This window comes from Limulus polyphemus, unplaced genomic scaffold (genome assembly GCF_000517525.1).
Source record: "Limulus polyphemus unplaced genomic scaffold, Limulus_polyphemus-2.1.2 Scaffold1068, whole genome shotgun sequence".
Lineage (NCBI taxonomy): Eukaryota > Metazoa > Arthropoda > Merostomata > Xiphosura > Limulidae > Limulus > Limulus polyphemus.
The window spans coordinates 5,647-25,642 of NW_013666678.1; the positions used below are offsets into that span (position 1 = coordinate 5,647).

General features: G+C 30.9%; 1 protein-coding gene across 2 annotated transcripts in view; it reads right to left on the reverse strand.

Annotated features, from left to right (window-relative positions):
• Positions 1-1,552: 1,552 nt before the first annotated feature.
• The window catches only part of LOC106461971 (XK-related protein 4-like), a 47,962-nt gene continuing 29,518 nt past the window's right edge, over positions 1,553-19,996 (reverse strand). For both annotated transcript variants that reach the window (XM_013921839.2, XM_022389088.1), the window contains exons 3-6: positions 18,517-18,734; positions 17,250-17,535; positions 16,321-16,552; positions 1,553-6,110 (exon numbers count right to left, since the gene is read on the reverse strand). In XM_013921839.2, the coding sequence (XP_013777293.1) occupies positions 5,787-6,110; positions 16,321-16,552; positions 17,250-17,535; positions 18,517-18,734 (1,060 nt within the window). In that variant the 3' untranslated portion in view covers positions 1,553-5,786. The remainder of the gene's footprint in view (positions 6,111-16,320; positions 16,553-17,249; positions 17,536-18,516; positions 18,735-19,996) is intronic.

Below are 19,996 nucleotides of genomic sequence, written 5' to 3' on the forward strand. Positions count from 1 at the left end.
ACAATCTAAAATGGACGAGATGATTCTACCGATGCCCAAAAGAATCAATGAACTCCATGAAGCGAAAGGAAGATCTACTAGATATTAGTTAAATTATAAATATATCAATTATTGTGAATATGACTTAAAAATTTCATTTTTTCTGAAAAGGTGGTGTCTATTTACTTGTGACCACGCTGTGTACATCTAAAACATCGCTTTAAATAAACCTTCGTGTCTTTTAAAGTAATTATTCTACAAATGTGTGTAATAAAATTTAATATTATGTGTTTTTACTCCTTCACCTCATACATAATATAGGGGTTGACTCCCTAAAGACAATGATCGTATAGTGCACAAAGCGTCAAGTATTTACGTGTTACACTCATCTAATGTTCATCTATTGGCTGGAAATTCCTGTTTCACCCAGTACTTAAGTTTTTAAAGGTACACCAGTTATTTATAAAGCTAACTGCAAGGGGTAATGATAACATCGTTTATACTAGAATTATGATGTTTTTTAGCTTATGTGAAATGCAGAAGAAACAAATCGACTTTAAAATACCCCAACGCCCTTCACAGTACCTTATCTAATATTCTACAAAAGGTTTGGGTGCAATGTACCAAGCTGTTTTTATTGTAGGCTGGCTAGATCAAGCCACGCGGTAGTGTGTCGTGCGGCCAAAACAACCTGCAGGATACCTGTTTGTTATTAACAGGAGCGATAGTTTAGTAATTTTCCACTTTCTGTAGCTCGGACTGCAGTAATCCAAAGTATCACATATATGGTTCCCTATAGAAATATTTAGGGTTATATCTCTATTGTAACAACACAAAAAAGAAGCAGTTTTTGATTTGTTGCTAGGCTCCAAAATTCCTGTCTTGGAAACCATTCTACAACACCTTAATCAAGAATTAAGACTAAATAAAAAGCTGTATGACTTTAGCCAACATCATTCATTAATACTGTAATGAAACTGATTCGTGATCCAACAGGTTTCAGGAATTATTTATTTATCAGGAATTACAGCATTTAGATCCTCTACATAGTTTTGATCATACCTGTAGCTTGAAAATATATAGTCATAAGGCACAGAGTGGCCATACGGAAAATATCAGAACACAAACTATAATGTACAAGTTGATATTTATAACAAGATTCCTGCATGAAATAATTTAGGTAGCAGAAATATGGGCAAAAAATGTACTATTCATAAAATTCTAGAAATATATATATACAATACAAATACAGGCTTTGTTGTAAGAATCATGATAATAAACTTATCAACTAAAAAACCAAGAAACATACATTTAATCGAATGCTCATAGGTAAAAAAAGTTAACTTTTCAAAAATACATAAACTAAATATTTGTACAGAAAATACTATATAAACATCGTTCTAATAACATTACTTGTTTTGAAAACACTGATAATGTTTCCCGAGAATTACTTTGAAGCCTACAGGTATGTTGACTTTTAAAAACTCGTCATTCATCAATAAAGTATGATTGAATAAAAAATAAATGCTCTTCTTTACCTTATACGACAAATAATTATCTTGTAAATTGAGTGAAATGTAGCCCATTAACTTCTTACTTAGAATTGAAATTTTGAACACATTTTTATGTTGTTCCAGCATTACTTCTAGAACACCTTCAGTGAAATAAAACATCTTAAATTTAAAAATCTTCATGTTAATCATAAGGAAATTATTCTTTTCATAATTCTGTAATGCATTGACACAAAGATTTAGCAACACAAACCTCATGTTCCAATTACATTTCATCTGGAAAATATGACAAACAATTATCTTGTAAATTGAGTGAAATGTAGCCCATTAACTCCTTACTTAGAATTGAAATTTTGAACACATTTTTATGTTGTTCCAGCATTACTTCTAGAACACCTTCAGTGAAATAAAACATCTTAAATTTAAAAATCTTCATGTTAATCATAAGGAAATTATTCTTTTCATAATTCTGTAATGCAATGACACAAAGATTTAGCAACACAAACCTCATGTTCCAATTACATTTCATCTGGAAATTTTATTTGTCAAAAACAAACCATCAGTATGATGTAGTTTAAGTTTAATGTCATAATGAATATCATAAGAAGAGTGTATCACAGCATTTCAACTAATTCTTAATTTACTGTATGCCATTTGGGCTATTTCTTCAATGCCAGAGTTCATTAGAACTAAGACTATGTTTTATATGCTACTCTTTCTGGAAACTCGTATTAAGCCAGTAAAAGAAAAATAGAATATAAATCCCATATCATCATCATTAGCTCTGTTAGTAAAGTGTTAGTTTCTGCAATACCACATACACACACATATTACTTCTTCACATCAGGCTCTGCTAGCTTTAGCATTCTACACCCAAAGTCTTAGAAAATCTTATTTCTAAATAGCAGACTATTTCACATGTTCAAATAGAACACTTCTATAAAAATGGTTCAAGTTAATGTCGCAGTTAACCGTTTCAATACAAGTATTTGTACAAATTCTGTCTGTAACAGCTTTAAATTAGGTATGGTGGAAAATAAATTTCAATGCAAACTTTTAAAATCTAAGAATGCAATACATAACTAATCAAAATAAAACTTATTAACCAAAAATAAAGTATTAGCCAGAAGTGCCAACTACCAAGACACTGAAAAATGTCAGCAATATTTGTTCTTTCTTACACCTTGCAGTAATATTTTATGTGATATTACATAATTGGGCACATTGCTTTGATATCCAATATTCTTTCATCAGAAGAAAAAATGTTACTTTCTAACAGTAATATCTGAATCACTTATGTGTTATAACTCATGACCTGTTATGTAGAAAACACGATCCATTATAACTAATCTTTTGACACAAACATCAGGTACTAAAGCCAATGAAATATTCTGAACATATAGGACAGGTATACTTGTACATAATTAACAACCTATTTAATACTGGTTTGGAAGACTAAGTATAAAAGTACTTCTGAAAGCAGCTTAAGAGTAATTTTTGGAACTTTTTTTTCTTAGAAGTTGGTCACCTTTAACAAATGATACCTTCATGTATGGCAGGACTAAGGTTATGGTGTTGTTGTTTTTTTTTGATGGAAAGAATTACAAGTTTTGTTTGATTAAAAGTTTATCAAGAAACCTTTTAATATTTTTAATAATGAAGACAAGAGGATAATAATTTTCTAAGTATGTGACTAATATTGGAGTTTCTTTGAATGAGCCAGAAGGGAGGCTAAAAAGTCCCAGCTAAATTGTGTATTTCTTATAGATTAAAATAAATACATACATACTTTGAGATTGATGAAAGATATAATAATAAGATAGGGAGCACATAAAAGCGGAATAGAGTGTAAACCATTTTAACTTTTCCCATCACAACAAATGATTTGGTTGTTTTTTGTTGGATCTTGTGCAAAGTTACATTTGGGCTATCTCAATGAACCATCGTTAATTTTGATGTAACAGACGAGAGGGAAAGCAGATAGTCAATACCATTCACTGCTAACTTTTGTCACAATGAATAATGGGATTTGACTATCATTTATGCATGAATAGACTCAATAAGGATTGATTTTATTTTTGCAGTAATGGGATCCAAATTACAGAGCCTCAGCTCTACAGTCTGGCATGCTAAACATTGGATCATGCTTGGCTACATGAAAACACTCGCCACTTTATCAACTTCAGCTTTAGAATCAGTGATATCAATATACAAGTATTTTCCTACTGTTCTACTTTCATGTACATTATCGTGACCAAGTTTCTTATCAGAAGATCTTATAATCAAGAAATTTATTTAATTAATATTATTGAAATTTTTTGCCATCTTTATTATTTTTAGTGTGAATGCTTAAGGTGCCAACTTCCATGTCAATCCATGATCTCTTGAAACTGTGCATGTCAAAAGAAACTTTAGAAAAAATTATGGTAGTCAGCAAAGGTATATAACTTCATTTTGTCAACCACATTTTTAATATTAAAAGATAGATCAGTAAATTTCATTGTGTAAGGTTAACCACTGAAATGGTTGACAAAAGACACTGTCCAGAAACTCGTTAATTGATTGTATTCAATTACTCTCACATGGGACTTGGAATAATCAAAAATAGTAGCAGTTAGAAACATTAATTACAAATTTGACGTGCAATCATGAGTGTTCGGAGTGCAAAAGCTCCTAGTTCATAATGAAACTTATCATAATAGCATTTAAAATTTCATAATAACAGTAATTTTTAAAAAAATACTTAGTCTCATAATCTTATTTATACTCAAGATGAAAAAGATTTATCACAAAGTGTGTATTTTAGTTAAATTGGCATTCAACCAAAAAGTATTTCTAAACAAAGAGTTTACACATTACATATTGAAAAAATCTTGAGAACAATGCTTATTTGCAACACTGAAAAGCACCTTAACATTTACAATACAGTTACAAGTTTTTTATTGATTCATTCAAAGAACAATAATAATAACTAGGTGAACAATGGACACCAAATATATATAGAATGTATTATCAAACCAATATTTAAAAAGCCAAAAAATGAACTAACACAAAACACCTAGTTACAATATATTTAGTACACAACATATAAACATGCCTGTATCAAAGTATGAAGAAAAGCTAGCAACAGATATGTAATAATGCCAAGTAACAGCACTTAAAACAACTGGCTTGCATAATTATGCTCATAATACTAGTTAGAGTAGAGGATTTTGTTTGCCACAAAAGTGGAAACTAAAAGCATACTTTTGGTACACACACAAGTTTTTAATACTGTTTAATGTAAGGAAACGGAACAAATATTTGTTTAACCTCTAAAATTACTTATTCTTCAGTTACTGATAACAAAGCCTACCACTTAAAAACAAATTCAAGCATTGTTACAGGTTTTTACAAATACATTATAGATGTTAGATATTATGCAACATATAGCACTACTACGACTAGTCACAGAAACAAATGCATGATGAATAATTTAAACATGTTACTGAAAAACCTTTTGCATGTATAAATAATAAGGCATGTTTCATTTCTGATACTAATATTACATCCTGATATGATAGAAATTTCTTCCAACTGATTGTTTTTTGTAGCAATCAGTTAATTCTGTTTTTTGTAAAATTTAGTACATGATTAAATTTATCATTTTCCTAATCTGAAAATGTATTTCCAAACATACTTAACTTTGCTGACACTTATAGCTATTTCTCGATCTTCATCTTTGCCATCTAAACATCATATTCACTTGCTCCAGTCTTTATACCCCACCCTCAACTACCACCAGACAACAAAGGAGGAATGGATGAGGTCTGGTTAACCTCCGTGCCAGAAACCATTACAACAGAATTTCTTTTTTTGTTGTTAAACCGCAAAAGAAAAACACTGAAATATCAGCAACAGGAAAAAAACAAAAAACACACCAGACTACTGTCAAAATGCTTCAAAAGAAAATGTGGACCGCAAAACACAACTTCTAGTGCTTTGTCGTGAAAAAATGATTATATTGTCGACATACAGCGCTTATACACAGTACCTGCATAGAGGGCCAGTGTAAAGTTTTGTAAATTAGATATTAACGAGAGCAGTCAAGTGGGGTATAAAGACTGGAGAAAGTGAACACGATGTTCAGATGGCAAAGATGAAGATCGAGAAATAGCTATAAGTGTCAGCGGAGGTATGTATGTTTTGGAATATATACTGAAAGCTTTGACAAATAAAAGTTGAAAACTATGACTACCTTTCTGAAAACTTTTGAATTAAACCATGATTAATGTTAATTCTTTTTTTCAGATTACATTAGACTTGAGTTGTTTTGTGAGTGTCTTGTTCTAAGATAGGTCTTATCTCAGTCTGCAGAAGATTATTTTGAGAAGGTAGTTCCTGGATGACAACATCATTTTCTTTCAAGGGCACATTCAAGTTTTCCTTTTGTGGAACAAACTCTTCCTTAGTGTCATTTTTTTTCTCACAGTATTCTGAAACTTCTAGTTTTTGATCAGAAGGATTAAGATTTTCCTGCTCTTCCAGAGAGTGAGGGTTTTGTTGAGGTGGACATCTTTTTTCCTTTGATCTCCAGATTTCAATACTTCTAGTGGGATGACACCTGAGGTAGTATATCAACTGCAACATGAAGAAATACATGTGAATGTAAAAAGTACATAAATTAAAGTATCTTATAAGTTATAAACTAAACAAGACTCAGTTTAATTAAGCATTAAAAATGTGCACAGTTCTAGGGTGAGCTTAAGGTGTTAAACTTAATATTTATTTTATTGTAAATATAATTTTGTAATTGTGTACACTATATTTCATACTTACTTTTAAAACAATTAAAGTTCAAAGCATTTTAAAATTTATAGATAAGCAATAAAATAAAGATTTATACAATAAAATATTTAATACAAATTATTTTAACCAGCTGACTATACAGTAACTACATTAAAAGAAAATTAACTAAAACTTCAGGATATTCTAACTCTGGCCTCAATGAATCAAAGAACTGTTACAATCTAAAATGCTTCAAAAATATTGATCCAAAACTTAACACTTTTTAAAAACAAATATAAACAAAGGCAACTGATTTTTCATTTAGAATATCTGTTCTCTCTTCTTAGTTTCTTGGTGTCTAGATGGGCATTCATTAAAAACTTCATTCATATGCATATTAACATGAATAGAAAGACGTTTTTATGGTATGTCAATTAAACAGATCATTCATTTTGATGAAGGTCTTTGCAACTTAGTCTATAAAAACACCTGAATAGGGAAGAAGTGTCATTAAACACCTTGTTTAGTCGAATGAATCAAAGGAAAATTCCAGACCAAAAATGAAGTAGTCAATTTCCTCTAATCATTAAAATAAAGGGATGTACTGATATAGGTCATTTTGCCAATAAACATCAGTATGCTGAGCCAAAGACTCATCCTAATGACTTGAGTTCAGTGGATGTGTGAAAAACAAAACTTTTTTTTTATGCAAAAATTTTTTTTGTTGTTGAAACAACAGAACTTAGATTAGTGCAAGGAGAAAAAATTTATTGAATGCGCAATGCAGAATGTTTTTCAAGAAAATGAAGTTAACTTTTATTTTGCCAAAGTTGAAACAATTTAATTTTAACAGTTAAGGTGAAGCAGTTGGAGGCTATCATGGAAGAACAGGAGCTGCTCAGTGGTGAGTCTGTTCCTACTTACTTCAGTGACATCTCCTTGACTAAAGATATGATCACTTACTGGTAGGTACAGCTATTTACAGGCAATTTTCACCATTTCTTGGCATTTCACCATGCCAAGGGATATTTATCCTTCTTCATTCTTGCAAGACTAAGATAATTACTGACCTCCTGAATTCTGAAAAAAAGGGAAGTTAGGCATTGATTATCTTGGACTTTTAGATAGGCTTAGCTCTTTATGATCACTTTCCCAGAGCTCAGCTCCTTTTGTCAGGCACAGAGACTTTGGACTGTGAAGTTAAAATGATGCAAATTACTAGTCCTAGCATTAAGTTGTGAGTACATTATTGATACAGGAATATTTCACTACTGCAATGTCAGAGTGAAACTAATCTTCTTCAGTGAGAATTCCTGGGTCATGTCAGTCTGGCTTCTCCACAGAGGGTTCAGTTATTCCTTATGTTATTTCTTCCTCAAGTCACAGTTTTGCTTGAAAGTGAATATTCTTTGCAAGATACTTCAACTTGATATAGGATTCAAGCAGACTAACTGAAACTCATTCTGTATTTGTCATTGTTTTCAATATAGAACAGTTCATTCCTTTTCAAGACATTTCAGTAGCAAACAATGAATGGAATAACAGTCCTGCAAATTTAAACTTCATAAAAGTTATTTTGATTTTAATAATAGATTATCTACAATTCAGCTACGCAGATTTTGAAAATAATATTAATTTTTACAAATCAGGAAGAAAAATAAACTCTTACCTAAATCAAATTATTATTTCATTTACCACAATGAACATATTTTATTATTATAGTTTTTTAACAAAAATAATAAACAAACTAGAAGAAAAGGGAAGAACATTGATGTCCAATGAACATGTGTCCTCATTCAATCTGATATTTTTTGTGAAATCGACATCTTTGAGTCTCAAAACTACATGTTGTGGTCTTCTTTTACATACTGCATCATGAGCATCTCGTTTCAATGAACAGCAGTAATCAGCCATCATGCTGATGTTCCACCTTCCCCGATACTTCCTTTCCACTTCTCCGATGTCTTGATGAAACCTTTCCCCTTGCTTATTGCTGATGGCACCAAGTTTTTCAGGGAAATAGTCAATATGTGAGTGTAAGAAATGAACTTTCAAGCTCATATTACATACAAACTCTTTGAATTTATTGAGCATGTTATGGACACTATTTTCGCCATTTGGGTTTTTGTTGGAAAGCCCAAATCTCTCACCAACTCATTAAGTTCACCTTATGTGAAAAGTTGTGAGATTCACCAGATGTTTCAGGTTGAAAACAATCCCTATCATCATTTCTGTTGACATCAGATTCAGAATCAGAAGAAACTGTATCAAGAGTCTCCAGTGGAGTAGGTACAGGTACATCAGGTCTATGAACAACAGGTCTTATAGCAGACTGAAAGTTTGGATAAGAAATTTCCCTTTTACTTTAAGTGTTGTAGCCTTGCACGTTACATGAGCAAAAAATAGCAGTCATCTCTGTGGTTTCTAGGCTCACACCAGACCATTGGAATTCAAAATGGAAAATACTTTTTCTTACCTTTAGTCCATTGTCTCAACACTTCAACACAAATGGGGCAAACTTTGTGTGAAGCCCACGATTTGTCTCTGTCCCCATGTTTTATTTCAAAATACGTGTAATACGCTTTTTTTAACAAATTCTGTAATATTTGGCCGTTGTTTCTTTATAACAAATTTACCATAAATACAACAGAATATGTTTGGGTCACTTACACAACTTCTTGTTGCCATAGCAATGAATAAATAATATTGAAAAGAAAAAATAATGTAAAAGTGCACGCACAAACAAATACTATCCAGAAATGACATGTCATGTGGCTTGTTGATCATTTATGTACTAGCATGGTGTTTCTCATGGGTTCTAAAATTATTGATAAGACTCTTATGTCATGATTGGTCTAGAGAAATCTATAGCCAATGGTTGTTAACATTTTAAGCATAACAAAATGTGACCCGATTTCAATAAAAATGATTCACTTATGTAAAAGTACATATGACGTTTTGTGGGATAATCTGAAAAATGGATATAATTTTTGGATTCAGCGTGCAGAAATTACTGTAGAACATGTAAAAATAAAAACATTGCAGGCCTGTGTAATTAATGATGCATTAACATCATCATCACTTCATTCCATTGTTAGTTTCTCAAATGGATAAAAAATGGTAACTGCCTCGCTAAAGTGTAGTAAAGCTTTACTAAGGAATGGGGTGGGGAAGAAGGGATAAAGGCAAGAAACATCATTATTTACACTAGCATTTTATGACTTTTTTTTTTGTTGTTTCAGATCATGTTGTAACATGTAGTGCACTGAATTTCACCAAATAGCAACATTTTCAATTACTGAACCTTGTTCAACTGGAAAATCAATTTGTTGCTCCAATTTTCTTATCAGGCTCTTGGTGAATGGTTAATCATTTACATGGACTGCAGAGTCCCTTGTAACTGTTATTATACGACTGATTGCCCTGTATGCTGCCAAACCATTTTCAAAACAGAATTGTAACACATGAAGAGCAAATTAAACATTTGTTTTTTCTATTATCATTTCTCAACATCCTGCTCCTTGAGGCATTACTAGAGGCACTATTGTGTGGGTAAAACTTAATTTCCCAGGTAGTATAGATGAAATGATTGTTGTCTGTTGCTAAGCCCAAAAGTTATTCCAAGAAAATGAATTGCTATGGACCAGTATTTATCATTTTGAAGCTGAAAAAGAGAATTTTGAGATTAATTATCCATCAGGCCATAGTGAGTACAGAGTTCCTAGTAATTTTCTTTTGAAATATCAGTATCAGTTATTGGCTAAAAAGTGATATTGGTAGATCCCTAGTAAAACAATAACCTTACTGCATATCAAAAGACTGAAGTTACAGCATGCAGAAGGTATGTGGAATTGTGAAGTACATGATACAAAACCACTGTGTAAATATGAAGTACAAGTACTCAGCAGTTCATGAATATAGCTAGATGTTATATCTTATACTTTTGTTGTGTATGAATTCAGTTCAAGAACAAATTAATTATAACATTCATTTTTAGTAAAACTGACTGAAAAAGACAGACTCAGAAACCTGTTTAAGTCATTCCATCTGAACAGCCAAATCAAATTTACCTGTGGAAAGATGACAGTGACCCAGAGAAATACATAGATGCAAGAAAGAATCAAGTAGATGAAGAAACCAAAGAAACATCCGAAATAAGAAAGAATCAATTAGATGAAGAAACACCTTTGTCATCCAATGACGCTCCTAATCCTTCCATTTCCAAAAATTTAACCAAGAAACAATGGATCAAATGTAAGAAATTTCAACTAAATGCAAGTGTAATATCTTTTTGGAATAATAAACAACTTCCACTAAAAATATGAGTCATCAACTTGGTGATATTATTGGCCAAAAAAGCGGGGCTAAGTATTTGTTGTAAGTCATGATCAATGACTGTTTGAAGGAACTAAACAATAATGTTATCATATTTTTATTTTTAAAATCAAATCAACTGTTTATCAAGAAATAGTGTTTTTCATATTTAATTTACTCATGAGCTTGTGTAGTGATGAAGAAAATTACAAAATACAGTTTAAACGTAAAACCTATTAACCAAATTTGATGTTTTTCAAATTTTTAAAAATGTTCTCTTTGGATTTCAATAGATAATATCCTAACACACAGAAAATAAAAAAACAGAGCCATAAAACCATGTGTGTATGTGTGTGTTCCAGTAATTATAGGTATATTCTTACCAATGTTTTTGGTAAATAGGCTTATCTATGGCCAAACTGATTTTTTTTACATGGAACCATAATTTATCATATAAAATCCAAAGTGTTCCAAAACTTTGATTTTTTCACACTTTCCTAAAATACTCTGAACCACTTGCACTGACTGGGAGCAGGAGGCCTATTAAGCTTGTGGTGATTCACAACACACTGAACAAAGGCTGTATCAATACTGACAGTCAACAGGCCTCCAAAAGCCACATATGAAATAAGACCTAAGTGTGAACAATGTTACACATTCAGGATCAAATATAGATCACCGTTCTTTGAGAACTCGGGATAAAAATTAAAACTTTTGAAACAAAGGCTAAAGAAAACAAAAATCAGTTATTTAAAAGATGCAAAGCTCATGAAATTGAACACGGACTAAAATTTAAACAGGTCTGGTCCATACAGTGCATATGAAATGAATGAAGATTCACAAATGAAAATGCATAGAGGGAGTTAGTGAGCATGTAAAATGTGTCACCCTTCTACTAGTGGAGGACTTTGCTGCATGATCACATCATCATGAAGTAGTGCAATTCATGTGATATTAGGTGGGAGTTGCCTCAAGGCTAGTGGCATACAAAAACTAAGGCAGATGCATGAAGAAGATAGCTTAACTGTGTTCAGAGGTGTGGTATTGTCTCAGAATCAATTACTTGCTCATGCCTACTTGTCAATGGTATGTTTATAATAAGAAAGAATATTTCATGAACTACACGAATCTGATAATTTTCCATTTTATTTTTGCAATGAATGTCAATATCTTGCAAGTAGTTCTTGATATGTGTGTGTAGACTGAAGTCAGTGCTCTAAAGTGGAATTTTTTAGCATATTTATAACTTAGTTAGAAAGCCTCATGAATTATAGTACATTTGGGACATTCTTTTTTATTACCTGAAATATTATTTGTGTTCTGAAATGTACATTTGAAAGCTACACAAGTTATTTTTTGGACAATGATCAGTTACAAAAAAAAAGGCTTACAAAAGCAATCTGAATACAAACTGTTCTAGGGCTAATATAAGTTCTGAATCTTTCTAATGTACATTTCTTATTTAGTGTTATATATTTTTTAGCAAAAGTAATTAAATTGTAAAATTTAAAAACATATTAGGCTATACAAGAAAACTTATATGAAAAAAAATTTCCAGATCACTCCTTAAGGAGCACATGAGGATTGCGAGTATGTAGCAACTGTAACCTGAATCTTGTTTACCATATATTCTCCACACTTCTGGTGATATATTGGTTATACAGACAACCAGAAATGGTTCATATAGCAATAGAACAATAAAAATTAATTAAAGCAGTCATGAAAAGCCTAAAATTTTTAGATAAGTTATTCTAATTGTCTGTTACAATCTGCAGATATTTTTCTTTTCTTTTTATGTATTTCAACTTTCGCTACAGTTAGTGTTAGAAACATAAAAGATAGATTGTTGTATGAATACTAATAGTTTTAGAATGTATTTAGTCGGTAAATAAGTGACTGAAGCTATAGAGGCAGTGCTGTATTGTTGTATGAATACTAATAGTTTTAGAATGTATTTAGTCGGTAAATAAGTGACTGAAGCTATAGAGGCAGTGCTGTATTGTTGTATGAATAGTAATAGTTTTAGAATGTATTTAGTCATACTGATTACGAGTCAAAAAGATGTAATTATTATTGTTTTATAAAAATTACCAGTAAGGCCTCACTTAGAATTCTGTGTACAGTTTGACCTCCTTACTTAAAAATAGATATTGAATTACTGGAAAGGATTCAAAGGAGTATTACTAGGATTATTTCAGGCATTGAAGGGTAATCTTATTGAGGTAGGTTAAGATCTCTTATTTTCTTTCAAGAAAAAAAAAGTAAGAAGTGATCTTATTGAAGTGTACAAGATTATTCAGGGGATTGATAGGATAAATGCATATGATATTTTGTGCTGATTTCTGAAAACAACAATACAAGAAGATACAATTTTAAGATTAGGAAAAAATAAGGTAGGCTCCAGTTAAAGTAGTTTAATTTTTCTAACAGGATGATTGAGATAAAGAAGTGAATATATTATTTCATGGAACATAAAAGGTAGATTTCTTTTTCTTGAGGTTGGGGCAGGGTCATCCTAGAAGGTTCAAAGGGTTCTTTAGGGTCCACATGTAATGCTATGTTCATAGTTGGAAACAAAAAAGTAAAAAGAGGAGCTAGTACTCAAGGCAAAGCATTTCCTTTATTGGTTTGGGTAAAATCATAAACTGGACAATAATATTATCAGTTTTATATTTCTTATTATCCTTTCAAATCAAGAAATATTGTCCCAACTTATTAAAATATGTTACTTGCGATCATTGGATATTTAGGTTATACATATAATTTAAAGGACAACAAGAGACCTGTTAGTTCATCTAAGCCATTTCATCCATTACATTTAACTTTATAAATGATCAACACTATCAATTCTAGTATCCCTCCTCTGAACCCATTTCAACCCAACAATTCAAGGTCCTCACCTGAGACTGAACACAATACTTCAAACATAGCCTAAGCAATGATCTGACCTATACAATGAAATTATAGCCTCTTTGGATTTATATTCAATACTTTTGTATATACAGCCTAAAATCTTATTTACACATTTCTTGGATGGCTTAAAAGAATGATTAATTAGAACACCAAGATCATTTTCTTTCCTAATGCTGTTACGGTTAATCCCATCATAATTATACTCATGATTCAAGATATGATATCCCACATGCATTACCTTGCATTTATTATAATTAAAAGCCATCTGCCATAGATTTGCCCAATTTACCAAATAATTCAAATCCTTTTGTAAAACAACAACATCCTCCTCACAACCAGTAACAGCCAAAACCTATCATAACAAGCCACAGAAGAGAATACCTTTTTTAATCATGTCTGTATTTAATGCTGAGGCATCCAATACAGATATGTGATACTATTTTTTTACTTTTAGTTTCATATACCTTCTATCATGTTTCTCAAATATACTCAAATTTCCAGCAAAATACAGGAATATATTATAGTTCTGGCTCTAAGTTGCAAAATTTTCACTGTTTCGTTGGACACAGTCATCACTTTCTTCAATTTTGTCTATCTCATTAGATAATTTTTCCCATGAGGTAGAGCCCAATTTCAACTTAAGAGATGTTTCAATGCACAAACATACATTTCCATTCAATATAAAAAATACAGATTAAGAAAACAAAAAATAAAAAAGTTAATGTCACAATGTATTTCACTTAAAATGATTAAATTTATGATCCACTCATTAAAACATGTCTTCTAGAATCACTACTTCAAGGAATAAGAGCATTAGTCAAAGACAGTTGCAAAGGAAATAAAAAATGTAAGCCTTTGAAGTTCCTAGCCTGTATCCCTTAAGAATGGAGTTATTTACACTAATGTTACCAATTCTTTTGTTAATATCGGCACAAAAAAGCGCATCATCAATGCTGAATAACTTATCATCTTAATTCAAGTTCAACAACTGAAACCTATACTGTCTTCATAAGATTAGCAAAGAATCTCCTGAAATATTTTCACCTGCTGGTTATAAAGCTGAAACATAATAGTTTCTGCACTTTTAAATGCACCCAACACATAACTTTTTAATTAATCACAGCATGAAGGTTTAAATGTAAATGAGGTTTCTTCTCCAGTTAAAATTTTTGAATTAATCTTGTTTTCCTACTTTTTCTATCTTTTTTTAATGATTTGCACTTGCACCTAAAAAAAGTTTACTCCAAGTTATTTGTATTCTCACTTTGTAATCATGGCTCACACATACATAACTGAATACTTCTTGTGTGTTTGATAGAAATAAACATCTGTCTTCATAGGTGATATCTATCAGTAAAGGATAAAACATTGTGGCAACTCCGAATCAATGACTATTTACAAATCTTTAAATTGTCGATAAATAAGGTAACAGCCAAACTGTTAGATGGCTCACAAATAAGGATTTTAGAAATTTTATGAATATGTCCATATATATCGCATCAGTAGTTCAAGTGTTAACAATTTCAGCAAAAGCTAAATGATCAACCACAGCTTCCTTTAATGGCAATTTAAACATAACAATTAAAGCCTTTTTTTACCAATTCAACATTTATTGAAAATGGTAACTGTCTAAGGTTCTTGACAGTAGAATCTTGAAAACTTAAGCTAGCCCTTAAATAATTTTATATGATTTAATAGAATGGACAATTAACAAGAATTCCATGGCTTTCTTTTAATATTTTTGTTAGGGATTTAGTCAATTCAATTCAAACAAGTGCCATGTTAAATGTCATTTACTTTTTACTTGTTAACATCTAAGACCACCCCTTCTGCCACAGATGATCTGTCTCACTTAACTGTTGATCACTTTTTATTTTTATCATTTGAATAAATTTTTAGGTTACCGTTTGCAAATGTTAATACTGAATAACAATATTGATGCATCACTTGATGGAGGTGTGTGTGTCTGAAAATATGAGCTGTTTATGAATGTGTGTTCATTTCCATTTTCATGTTTTTCATAAATACTTTTTATTATTGACATGATTTTTGATAGCTACATTTAACATTCACCTTTACAAAAAAATGTCTGTTTGTGGCTATGTTCTGTGTTTTACACCTCAAGTTTCCTTCCTGTAAGTAATAAAAATTGGCTGGTTATTTCATATTGAGAACTAACATTTGTGTGTGTGTGTCAGGAAGAACAAGCTTAGTGAAATAGTGGATAGTATAAGCTGGATAATTTTACCTGCAGTACTTGAGTTAGTCAAGTGTTAACTAATTTCCACAAAATTATACTATTAGTTTCACACACCAATCCTTAAATTCACAAAAATATCCTAAACAGATCTCAAAATATTCCTTATGACAAGAAAAACAGCAAAACTAGGGATCATTTGGAAAAACTGTATCTCTATGTTTAATAGACTGTAATAAATATATTTCTATGATTTTTGTTTTAAATTACTAATTTCAGAAGACATGGAACATGCAATATTCTCCCAGTAACAGTGGAATGGTGACACTTTATTAAGTCAAAACTTTGTATGAAAGCTTCCTTTACATATAGATTGAATCAGTGTACTAAAAAAATTAATATTGAAATAAGAGCCTAACATAGGTTTCCCTTAATGTTTTGGCCTTAGTTAGAAATAGCATTATATCATCATATACTAGCTGTGAGAAAATAATGTGTGTACAATAATTCATTTGAAAGTGAAAGCAATATTAGTTTATGAATTTTCATTTTTTCAATAAACTTTTCTAAACCAAATTATATTTAACAATGCATAACATTTAACTAATGCAAGAATATTAAGCTAACTACCAATCTCACCATAAACATAATTCCAACTGGAAAACTGGTGAAATGCAAACACAGAGCGACCACACGATACCATATTTCAGGATCCGAGTGTGCATACCAAATGAACATGAGGGTGGTGTTTTCCACAAATGTTATGAAGTAATATATTGCGTATCTGTATCGAGTAGGCCTGTCCACTGGGTTGAAATAGCAAAATATGAATTGAACCCCAAGTACAGCATCATACATATACTCTTCATACCTAAAACATACAGAAAATGGTACAATTTTTGAAGTGTTCATGAAGTGATTTCTTTTTTTTAAATGATGAATAGTCTGTATCATGTTTTGCAAATGGGCAACCATACCTTCTTTAATTTTTTATTCACATTTTACAATACCTAAACTTTAAATCTTATGTTATACAATATGTTTAAATTGTATCAGACATATTGACTATCACTTGCAAATAATATAAAAGTTTTATTCAAGCCAGAATTATAAAAATTAGTTTAAATGCTACAAAAAATATGAAAACCCTTTTAACTTAAAGAAAAGTAATCTTGTGCCTAATTTCAACTTTCAGAGCCCCTATTTGATTTCAAGCTAAGTTAACAGGGGGAAATCAAACTTAAATCCAATAAGCATGATCTCCAATTCTTTTTAGGGGGAATTTAACGTTTTTTTTCTTTTAATCAGTGCTGAAAGTATTGAGCAAATTAAAAAAGAAATAATAAGCAATGCTTCCCTTGCTTTTTTGGTACATTTATTACTATATCTATCTATATAGGTATAATAGATTCTAGATTCCAAGTTACGGGAGTCCATTCTCAATATTAGTAGAAGTAATCACTGTATGTTTAATACACCTGTATAGTGTAGAGGACATTGCACTTCCAACATTTTGAATTCTTTCAACTCAGACAGGAAAAAAAATAAAACATAAAATACATACTTACTTATTATCATAAAAGTTTGTCTTCATTGAGATTATCCATCCGGTCATAGCAAGCCAGTGTATTACACAAAATACAGCCAAGGCTACTGGACTGTAAGATGCAAAAAGAGATAGAGCAACTACACGTGAAGCAATAACAAAGAATCTCCAAAAGAACATCCCTACTTTTCCAATCCTTGATAAATCACTTTTATCAGGAAGAGAACGACGTAGTGCAGACTGGTAGGAAACAAGAGAAGTTGCTAATGAAATCAGGGAAAACAGAATGGAAAACCAAGGAACAATGGCTATAAAAAAAAAAGAAGAAAGTTTTTGATTAGGACTAAAGTCAACTGGTAAACCCATAAACAAACTGGTGGAAAGGGGAGAACACAAAAATATATTGTAATGTTTAACATAAATTTCAAATAAAATGTATTTACATCATAGACAGTTTTAAAGCAAGTTACGTAGAAAACACCTTCATAATAAAATTCAAACATTAACACTTTAAGTAATAGTATTTTTCAAAACTTTAATCAAATATTGAAAAAGTAAGATGAACTTCAAAAAATGATATGTCTTATTCATGAGTGCATTTTTGAACATAATAACATAGAATGTTTTAATGTCTTGTACTACAAAGACATCATCCATATAAGTTACATCTGCATTAATCTGGAAGGACCAAACTTCTTCCATGACATTAGCTTACCTTATCAAAGCTGTTGAAGTCATAACACTACAGAGAAGAAGATATCACTTGGATCTTCAAGGCTGTTCCTGTATCTCACTTCTTTGAAAAGTTAAACATTTAAATCTACTCTTATCTTTCTATAAATCACCTATACACTTCTTAAACTCTGCTTGAAAAATAAGTATGTCTTAACTGGATAATAGCCTGTCTTTTCCAAATCTTATACTTGTGCCCTCTCATCTTGTTATCTTGTCAATGTGTTTTAAATACATTGTAAAATATATTAGCTTTCCTATTACCAATAGCACCGTTTCTTATGGCTTTAATAACTTTTTTGCTTCCTCTCTGCCAACCTTCTTACAATCCGATCAACAAGTGTTTTTGAAATTCCCACTAACATAACTTTCTTAGCTAAATAGTTCTTTAGAAGTTCATACAACTGGTACAATGATATCACTCAAACTGTAAGACTGGATCTTTATCCTAAATGAAGCAACCAGCTTTCAAAATATGCCTACATTTTGTGAATAAATAACACATTTATGATGATAAAGACTAACCAAGGCTTAACATACTGGCAATAGAAGCTTACTTTTCCAATGTGGTTGAAGAGGGTATGGATTCTTAGCCTGAATAAACAACTGTAGCACCAATTGTGGAGCAGATTCCATGTAGCATTCAAACAATCGTAACATGGCTGCATCTGAATCTTCATAGACCATTTTACAGTAATAATCTCTTACTTCTTTCAAAGCTTCTTTTCTGGATGAAGCTCGCACCTTGAATCCATACCACAGAGTATCAATGTATCTAAGAATATGTTAACAGGGAGAATTCTAATTAATATAAGCACAATTACAGCATCTAATAAACTATACACACAAAATAAATATTATAATCTCTTACCAAACAGAAGAGTATTAAACAAGAACAAACCTAACTAACAAAATATTCTTAATCTGAACCAATAAATAAATATTTTTGTAATAAAACTAACAACTTAATCTTAAGAAAAACTAAAAATGAAATCTTCAATTAAAAAAAAGAAGTTTCCAATGTACATTTGAAAAAGAATTAAGATTTAAAACTTGAACAAAATGCAAGTACCAAGAAAACTTAAGTAGTATATATAAAAGCATTTTTACCAAAGAAAAATTTGCTTTTGGTACATACAATTCAAAGCTACGTTGAACAAGTTTCTTGCATTATTGTGATTTATAGACTATTTTCAATGTTATATTTTATGAAAGAAGTATTCTTTAGAATCTAAATTATACATTAAAATAATGAATAATATAGCCTGCTGTTAGTTTGAGACTGTAAGACACATTGCTCCAAAATTTCATCCTACATATAGAAAGCTGGTCAATCATGAGTATTTGCTTATCAATTAATCAATGGCCTCAAAAATAAATTATATTTGATTAACTGATCAGTATGTTGTTTCTCATGTCACTGTAATTACAAGCAACAACATCTAAGAAAAAGTAGATTTTTCCAGCTAGTTACCTCCCCTTTTTGTTAGTAGTCAAAGAAGGGGAGGGAGATTGGTAGCAGATGTCACTAGACAAATTTCTTCCCTGTAGTCAGCAGATCAAAACCTTAGTAGCTTTGCAATAAGATTGATAGGATGAATAAGCTATAAAACTATTAACAAAAAAGGAATGCATCAACTGCCAAAAAGTTATGAACATTAATTTTTTTGGTTGAGATAGTTGACATTTTCTATTCAGCAATGAAACCCTTCTTATAACATATTTACTTTCCATAAGGTTATAGACTGAGGTCCTTGTTTGTAATACACAATTACCCAAATATACTTTCAATTAAAATCACTAGGGAAAAAGTAATTGTATCCAATTTGTATGTACTACATCAAACCTTCTTTTTTATAATGCTTAATATTTCTTTATAAATCTATCATTCATTAACTCATTTAAGTTGTGATGAAAGAAATCTACAATTCTGATTTGTACAGTTGTTTGAATAATTAAATACTTTTAATATTGTTGCGTCAGCGAGTCACATGACTAGTGTGACGCCACGTTTCTAGAACTATCCCGTACCTTGGC